Here is a 9,696-nt window from a genome sequence, read left to right as displayed (position 1 = left end):
AAGTCAGCCTATGTGAATTATGTAATTTGTTCATTTAAACAATCCATTTATTGGCGATTGCAAATGGCTATTATTATGCATACATACAAAACAATGCTGTATAAAAAAACTTTAACAAAAAGTCTATTGAATATCAAGCTACTAATTATAGCACCTCAAAATTTCTTATCATTGTTATGACACATTTCTACATGTTAACATGTAGATAATCTGTGCCCTATTTTTGGTACTCTTATTTCTAAATCCACTTTTATTCTTTGAAACATTAAATTCAAATCCAGACCTAGATGGTAGAAACTATCTATCCCATGTATTTGAGTGGGATTTGCACTTTAAACCAGTCTATGAAGATGATCTGAAGGGCCCAGGGAGATCTACCTGACCAGTCTTTTATAAACACAGTTACACAGGATGCTCTACTCTAGGGCACGTGAGGGCAGAGTAAAAGACGAGGTCCACATTTCTCAAGATGCATGTTTGAGCAGGCCACTCAAGATGGCTGTTCTCTTGCTCTCTGTACATGCTCAACCAGTCCTGCCCTGCTTCACTCACAGGACTATCCAATTCTCTTAATTACAGGGTTCAATCAGTAACTACCTGTGTGGCCCCAGCTGCTCCTTGCCCTCGTAGCCTGACATCAATTCCCCCTATAAATGGTAGCCTCCTTCTCCCTGGTGCAGTGAAGGTTGCTGCCATGTCCTGCCTGCAGGTCTGCTGTCAACAGTGATGTGTCACCCCAAGACCCTTTAGCTTCTTGACATTTAAGTTCCCCCACATACTTAGGAAGACTGTGTTCCAAAAGGTTAATATTGGTCACCTCTAGAGGCTAGTATGGGCAAGACTTTCATTTTTAAAATATATTTCGGTGTATTTTTAACTTTCTGAAAACCATATACTACTTTTATAAAACTTTTAAGCCAAAAATAACTACAGATATAATGTAGTTGTGGCACATTTATATTATACAACTTCCCACTTTATTGCCTCTATTCCACATAAGAACAGAGGTCTGGGAATTTGGAGACCAGGCTTCTAGTCCACACTGCTTCATAACCTTGGGCAAATTGGTTTGCCTCTGTGGGCCTCAGTTTCTACCTCCTAAGAGGGATACTTGAACTAACAGTAGCTACTATTTCAGTAGTTTCCATGGACCAAGTGCTGTGCTAAGCAGTTTCCTCACAGCAGTTCCATGACTTGAGCATGATCCCTCTTTTCCAGATAAAAAAACAGAAGCCCAAGGAAGTGTTGGAATCAGAATTCAAATTCACATGTAGTCCACTTGCCAAAGCCAGGTTTTCTTCTACACACTGTCATCACCCCTTGCCTCTTGTCTCAGTTTCCTGACCCTAGAATGTACTTAAACCTAGGACTTGACTCAAAACCCTCTGCCTGGACAGCAATTATCTTTCTAAATTAAACTTTGGTCATTTTTATTATTGCAACATCTATTCTTTATGTTGCATCCAACTCTTAAGACAGAACGTCTCAACCTCAGCACTACTGACATTTTGGACTGAAAATTTCTTGGTTGCTGGGAGGTGTCCTGCTCACTGTAGAATGTCTGGTAGCACCTGCTAGAAGTCAGGAGCACCCACCCTACAAATTGTGATCCCCAAAATGCCTCCCAACATAGCCCCAGCATCATCTAGGGTTCAGAACCTCAGCTCTAGAAGAAGGAAAAGGGCAAGTTTCTGCATTAACTTGAAAGAAAAACTGCATCGGAAGGAATTCTAAAATCTTGTATTTTTATTGCATATTTTTTTGACTCTACCTGTTCAGGCTAGAGTCAATTTCAGCATCTCACATTATTTGTTCTATGCACAACACTGTACCAATTACCATACACTATATCAAAGATTCAGGGAAATGGGGAAGGAGAATAAACCTTGACCTCTCAAAAATGACTCTACTTCTCCCTTAGTGAAATTCACCTCCGTCTGAGAGGAAAAGAGCCCTGTGAGGCTGAGTGAGAATGGATATTCAACAGGGAACAGTGGTAACTGAACACAATGCTGATTTTATTCCAGCTAAATAAAGCAACATATAAGTAATCTGGGCGATAAGCTTAACTCAAGGGGTAAATGCCAAGAAACAAGGACTTTTGTTTGTTTGCTTTAATTATCAATCACTGTCCATGGCTCTCTTCCACATCTCATCTCAGAAAATATGGGTTAACAAATCTCACACAAAGAAACACAGGAAAAGAGAAATGGGGAAAATAAAATCCATCTAGTATGCAGGGGTGTTTCTCCAATTTCTCTTCTGTGAACTGCTCCATCAGCAGGGTCCACTTCGGATTACTTTAATATCACGACCATCTTCCCTGAAAATTGACCAATCATAAAAACACATTTATTGAAACTGTCCCACAATTTGTATTAAAAAGACCCACGTCATTATACATTGTATTCCTTCCTGGTTGACAATCATTTTTAAAGCTAATATCTAGGGCCTTCCCTGGTGGCTCAGTGGTAAAGAATCTGCCTGCCAATGTAGGAGACATGGGTTCTATCACTGATCCAGAAAGATCCCATGTGCTGTGAAGCAACTGAGTCTGTGCGCCACAGCTACTGAGCCTGTGCTCTAAGTCCAGGAACCACAACTAGTGAAGCCCTTGCACCCTGGAGCCCAGGCTCTGCAACAGGAGAAGCCTCTACAATGAGAAGCCTGCACACTACAATTAGGTAAAGCCCAAGCAGCAACGAAGACCCAGCACAGCCTAAAATCATTAAATAATTTTTTATTTTATTTTATTTTATTTTTTTTTTATTTTACGGTGGCGCTTAGCGCCGCCTTTCCCCAGACCTTTGCCGCCTTTGCCGCGTCCAGACATGGTTTCACGAAAAGTAAACCAACAGCAACTCTAATTTTTTTTTTTAAACTAAATCTAGGAAACAATGAAGGTGAAAACCCAACTCTGCCATTTTTTCCCAAACCTTAGGGCACATGGAACTACTCCCCACGAACCACTCTGAGAAGACCTGGTAACTTACTAAAGACTAAGTTCAGAGACTGAACCCCTGAAATACAAAGCAGTGTATCTGGAGGTGGACTCATGGTCACCTAAGCTGGCCAGGTGTCTTACACAGGGGGCATCAGTATAATACACTTATTAGTGAGCATTCAAACAGGCAGAGTTACTAAGACCGGCTTTCTGACCAGTAGTGCAGGGTGTGTAGATCACCTGTACATGGCTCCTGAATTCAACAGAATATTCACTATTCCAGAGTTTAACTACTAAATATATTCTTTTTCTAATTTTTTTTTTTTGGCTGCTCTGGGTCTTCTTTGCTGCACACAGGCTCTCTCTAGCTGCAGAGAGCAGGGACTGCTCTACAGTTGTGGTGCTTGGGCTTCTCACTGGGGTGACTTCTCTTATCGTGGGGCACAGGCTCTAAGCACACGAGCTTCAGTAGTTGCAGCACATGGGCTCAGTAGTTGTGACTCTTGGGCTCTAGAGCGTGGGCTCAGTAGCTGTGGTGCATGAGCTTAGTTGCTCCTCAGTATGTGGGATCTTCCTGGACCAGGGATTGAACTCTTATCCCCTGCACTGACAGGTGGATTTTTAACCACTGGTCTACCAGGGAAGTCGTAAATATATTTTTAATTTTGGGAAACTACCCATCCCTGGATAGTAACATCACTTAATTATCTGGTCTATAATTGATTAATCACATGCCTCTTTTTCTAACCTTGACCTAGAAAATTCACTGATTCTGTGTCTTTTTAAATATGTCTTAAAACAGAGCTACTTATGTCACATAAGAGCTACTTATGTCACATTATGTCCAAGAAAAGAGCCAAACTTCCTAAGTAATCAAAATGCAAGAGAACTAAAGAATATGTGCCTAGTTTATATTGAAAAATTGCTACCTGATTTTCATACACAGAGTACACTCATTGGGATAAGTGGACAGATCACTTCCACACACGGGGTTGAAGTCCCGGGGACATCCTGGTAATGTATACTGACGGCAGTTTGGCTAGAAAAGAGAAAGGAAGACGGAAATTGGTGAATAACTTGAGATCTTTTTATTGTAAGAGGAGGGCAAAGTTCCACCATTAGTCACTCAGTCGTGTCCGACTCCTTGGGAACCCATGGACTGCAGCCCACCAGGCTCCTCTGTCCATGGGATTCTCCAGGCAAGAATACTGGAGTGGGTAGCTATTCCCTTCTCCAGCATATGTTCCAGACCCAAGGATTGAACCCAGGTCTCCTGCACTGTAGGTAGATTCTTCACCATCTGAGCCACCAGAAAGGAATTTGGGCAAAGTCCCAAGTTTCCCTATATTTTCTAGAAATTTCCTACAGAAAAATTTCTATTTTACACACACACACATACAGACACACAGGTTTTTCTAAGCATCAGATGTAGTGTTGAAGCAATGGGTCAATACCTGCTATGTAAGATAAGGACCTCAGCAGAAGGTTTACGCTGGCTGATTTTTAAACGAAAGTCCAAGATATGCCACCAACGTACTTTACTATCCTCCAGCTTCATCATCTGTTCTTCACAAGCAACTCCATGAGAATGTCCTGTTACATTCCACCTAATTCCATGGCATAATGCCCAGACACACTCGGAAATGTAGTCTTTTGTCTGGACTTGTAAGATACTAGCATTTAAGCAACAGCATTAAGGAAAGCAGTAGGTTCAGAATTAGACCTCAGGGCTTATTATGGGCTTAACTGCATCTACCCAGAAAGATATGTTAAAGTCCTAACTCCTAGCACTTCAGAATATGACCTTATGTGGGATTAGTAGGGTCTTCTTATAGGAAATTATCTTAAAGTAAAAAGTTTAGGAGAATAGGCCCTAATCCAATATGACTGGTGTGGTTATAAAAAGGGAAAACTGGGGGACTACCCTGGTGGTGAAATTCTCATTCAGGAATTCTTCCCTGGTGGCTCAGATGGTAAAGAATCCACCTGCAATACAGGAGACCTGGGTTCGACCCCTGGTTCAGGAAGATCCCCTGGAGAAGGGAATGGCAACCCACTCCAGTATTCTTGCCTGGAGAATCTCATGGACAGAGTATCCTGGAGGTCTACAGTCCATGGGGTCACAAAGAGTCACACACGACTGAGGTAGCTAACACTTTTCTTTTCACTCTGGTGGTGCAGCAGATTAGAATCCACCTGCTAATGCAGGGGACACAGGTTTGATCTGAAGCGACTTAGCAGCAGCACCTGGGAAGATTCTACATGCTGCAGGGAAACTAAGCCCCTGAGCCACAACTACTGAGCCCACGTACTGCAGCTTTGAAGCCCATGTGCCCAGAGCCTGTGCTCTGTAATGAGAAGCCACCACAGTGAGAAGCCCAAGCACCAAAAGGAAGAGCAGCCCCTACTCGCTGCAACTAGAGAAAGCCTGTGCAAAAAATAAAATAAATATTTTTTTAAACAAAAGGAAAGTTTGGACACAGAGTCACACACGGAGGCAAGATCATGTGAAGACACCAAGAGAACGCCATTTACAAGCCAAGAAATGCCTGAGGCTACGAGATACTAGGAGAGAGGACTGGAACAGATTCTTTCTCACAGCCTTCGGAAGGAACCAACCCTGCCGACACTTTGAGTTTGAACATCCAGCCTTGAGAACTGTGAGACAATCCATCTCTGCTGTTTAAGTCACTCAGTTTGTGGCTTTATTACAGCAGCCCTAACAAACTGATATTGGATCATGGAACTCAACTCTCAGATTCGACGGAATTGAGTCCAGAGAGGTAATATGTCTTGCTCATAGCCACTAGTCTCCAGCAGAACCAGGACTAGAACTGGTCACAGTGGTCACACCATAGCGTGCAGAGGCTCACTCTAATAACAGGTTGAATATATGATCTGCTGTATTTGTTTTGTTTTAGTAATAGTGATCGTCTTTCCTCACTTCAGAATAAGTGTTTAGTACTCTGAATAAATGAAATATACCTTTTCCTTCATATTATGTGGATTCACAGAGACCTAAGTAGGACAGGGCATTGGCCAAACTCTGAACTAAAGAGACACTTTTGACCATTTCCATCCTTCGTTCAGCCTTCTATCTCCATTTAGGAGCCTGATGTGTTCTTCCTGCTCTAGGCTCACTAAGATGATGGCTTCCAGGACAGCTTCCACAGGAGACTAGATAGTTTCTTTCCAACGAGATTGGGACAACTGGTAATTGGCCATTTAATTGAAAAAGTCAGTTAAAGTAGGGAAACAGTAACAAAAATTATAACATACCCTAAACATTTTCTCTTAAAACATATAAATGAAAACAAAATTGCCAATCTTTTGATGGAAAGACAATGAGGCACATGGCCAGTTGTAATGCTACCTACACTAAGACAACCTCCTTGCAGCTAGGTATGACCACACAATCAAGGCCAGGCCAATGGGATGCAAGTGGAATTACTGCGTGCAGTTGCTTCTGTGTTTGTGTTAGTCATTCAGTTGTTCCGACTCTTTTCAACCCCATGGACTATAGCTCGCCAGGCTCCTCTGTCCATGGAATTCTCCAGGCAAGAATACTGGAGTGGGTTGCCATTCTCCAGATTCTCCAGGCCGGAGAGTCTCCCTTCAATCCCCCACCCAGAGATTGAACCTGGGTCTCCTGCATTGCAGGCTGATTCTTTACCACCTGCTAGGAACCTCCTTTAAAAGAAAGTTGGGGTTTGTCCTCTGCTTCCCCCAATTTTTATTCTTTGTCCATTCCTCCATCCTGCTCCCAGGTGCATGGAACTCTACGCTTTACGGACCAGGATGACAAAGTCCACATCCTAAGATGGCAGTTCTGTGAGCTGTTATTTTGAGTCCTTGTTACCTGCAGCTGAAGCTAATCCTGACACAAGACTTTTCCTACGAAATGTTTCAACTAATTAGAGTTCTGTGTGCTGTCACTGCAAAAATCATACCCATAATAAATCATCCATGATTTCTTCTTTTGTTTTAAATGGGATTTCTCAACTGCATTCATATTTTGGACCAGCTAATTATTTGTTGTGTGAGGCTGTCTCGTGCATGGTAGGGTGTTTAGTAACATCATTGTTTTCTATCCACTAGATGCTAGTTACAACTTCCTGGTCATGACAATCAAAATGACAATCTGTCTCCTGAGGGGTAAACCTGCCCCCTTTTTAAAATATGGTGAGAATTTAAAGACACTGGCACAGCAAGGTAATATACAGCTAAAAAGTAATTCCCCAATTATTTACTGTTGTTTTACTACACCTAATTCAATTTTTTAGAATTTGTCTTTTAGCAAGTTTTTCAAAAGCATCTGACACAGTTTCCATATAAACATTTTCATTTCTTTACCCTCGTGTTCATGCTGTCTCTACATTTTTTACAAATTAAGACTGTGGCTGGCATAATAGGCTTGTGAACACAGATACTTTAGTCTTGGTAAGAATACAGCTCCACTCATGGGAAACAAACTCTATGATTTACAGGGGAGTAGTTAAACAAGAGGGTGGTCTGTCTCTAATCAGTGAGTAATTGACCTGCTGTGGGAATGGTTAGAGAGAAAGCAGAGAGTCATATGTGATTTGCTTAAATAGAGGGTGGCTGAAGGTCCGTCTAGTCAAGGCTATGGTTTTTCCAGTGGTCATGTATATCCATACGTGAGAGTTGGACTGTGAAGAAAGCTGAGTGCCGAAGAATTGATGCTTTTGAACTGTGGTGTTGGAGAAGACCCTTGAGAGTCCCTTGGGCTGCAAGGAGATCCAACCAGTCCATTCTGAAGATCAGCCCTGGGTGTTCTTTGGAAGGAATGATGTTAAAGCTGAAATTCCAGTACTTTAGCCACCTCATGCAAAGAGTTGACTCATTGGAAAAGACTCTGATGCTGGGAGGGATTGGGGGCAGGAGGAGAAGGGGACAACAGAGGATGAGATGGCTGGATGGCATCACTGACTCGATGGACGTGAGTCTCAGTGAACTCCGGGAGTTGGTGATGGACAGGGAGGCCTGGCGTGCTGCGATTCATGGGGTCGCAAAGAGTCGGACACGACTGAGCGACTGAACTGAACTGAACTGATCCAAATATGCCCTCCTAACCATTCACATAGGATGCCTGCCTTTAGTTCCCACCTCCAGCCTCCCCATGCCAACAGCCTCAATCAGGGCACACCTGATGCCTTCCCTTTTCCCCGTTACAAAGCTTTCCCACTCCTTTGCCTTTGAGTCTCAGCTAAAACACAAGTGACATGGCTGACTCACTTGCTACATTAAGCAGTGAATAGTTTTTGCTTGCTTTCATCTGGTTGGCCTTTGTTTGCTTCCACAACTAAATTTGAGAATATACATAAAATATCTAGTACAACATGTAACTACTGGGCATAGGACCTTCTAAATCATCAAAGGAGATATTAAAAGGAAACAAAGCCCTGAGGCCTTCAAGGCCTGAGTAATTTTTAACCAAAGTTTATACTGTGATCTGTGTCAAAAAGCCTGCCTGAGAATCTGGTTTCTAAAGAAGCAGTCAACTGTCTCCAAAGTGGCAGACCTGAAAACCAGCCCCTACCCAAACCACTGTGGGCGTCACTGTATTAGTAGAAACAGTTTCCTACTTACTGTACTGTATTCTGAAGGTTGACCAAACTGAGCATTGGAAGAGGCTGCAAAAAGGAAACAGACATTTTAAAGGATGGATTAAGGTTAGTGCTTATTCATAAGGGTGTTTTTTGTTTTTGTTTTTTTTAATTCAGCTTGTGATTTAGACAGGCTACATGTCTCCCTCTTCCTCACATGTCTAGTTTCTTTGACTCCTTCCTAAAAAGTCGATTCAAGTGTGTTCTGGCACCTCTCCTAGCAGGCACACAGAAAACACTCGGTACCGGTTCGGTATCTGACCACCCTAAGAGGATTGCTTGGGAAACTCTGGAGCTACCGAATAAAGGTTAGAGAAGTAACTCAATAGTTCACGATATTGTTTTCCTCTGTGGTCGAGATAATAAGTGCAAAATTTGACATTGGGTGTTATCACTTTAACTCGACTTAAATAGACATCAAGTCTGGCTGGACTGAAGCCGCTTTCTCACGAACCCCACGGTGCTTGGCGCATTCGGCATTCACAATTTCTGATTCCTGTACATCTGCTGCTGAGGTTCTGCAAGGAAGGCCCCGGGTACATAAAAACCTGACTCCTAACCTTGGATTCCAGAAAATCCACTTTAAGGAAGAAAGAGCAGCCTGGGAAGAAGCCCAAGCAGGAACTAAAGACGGTTGCTGGCTCCACAATGCCACCCCCCAACCCCGAACATCCCCAAGTTCGTGTCCCTAGGCAACTGCGGGGCGGGCCGGAACCGCCAGTAACGGTGCGTGCGTGGAGGGACACGAAGGCCCCCCAGGCCTCCGGGAGGGATAGTAGCGGGCAAGACCCCCTTCTCGGTAACTCCTTGGCTGGTCCTCCAGGGACCAGAAAGACTGGTGAGCGTTCCCGGCCGAGTCCCACCAGACCAGGAACAAAACCAAACGCAGCGCCTTGAGCGCCATCATGCCTCCACGGCCGGCCGTCGGGTCTCTGCGCTCCAGCGTCTGCGCGACCAGGACGGCTCCCACGCGACAGGGCGGGATGAAGGAGGGGGATAGGGGAGGTGGCGGGCAGGAAGAATGGAGCAGGAAGGGGCGGGGGAGCGGGGCGGGGGAGGAAGTGGGGAGGGGACGACAGAAGAAGGGTGGTTGGTAGTCCCTCTCTGGCTAGAATGAGAGCAAGC

General features: G+C 43.8%; 1 protein-coding gene across 1 annotated transcript; it reads right to left on the bottom strand.

Annotated features, from left to right (window-relative positions):
• Window positions 1-2,277: 2,277 nt before the first annotated feature.
• SPINK2 (serine peptidase inhibitor, Kazal type 2 (acrosin-trypsin inhibitor)) lies at window positions 2,278-9,475 on the bottom strand. The gene is made up of 4 exons (XM_010859644.1): window positions 9,426-9,475; window positions 8,555-8,603; window positions 3,874-3,983; window positions 2,278-2,323 (listed from the first exon to the last, which is right to left on the bottom strand). The coding sequence occupies exons 1-4, from the start codon at window positions 9,473-9,475 to the stop codon at window positions 2,278-2,280; spliced, it is 255 nt and encodes an 84-aa protein (XP_010857946.1).
• Window positions 9,476-9,696: the final 221 nt, after the last annotated feature.

This window comes from Bison bison, unplaced genomic scaffold (genome assembly GCF_000754665.1).
Source record: "Bison bison bison isolate TAMUID 2011002044 unplaced genomic scaffold, Bison_UMD1.0 scf7180017864458, whole genome shotgun sequence".
In the NCBI taxonomy this organism is placed as follows: domain Eukaryota; kingdom Metazoa; phylum Chordata; class Mammalia; order Artiodactyla; family Bovidae; genus Bison; species Bison bison.
This window is presented reverse-complemented; position numbering and strand designations above follow the sequence as displayed.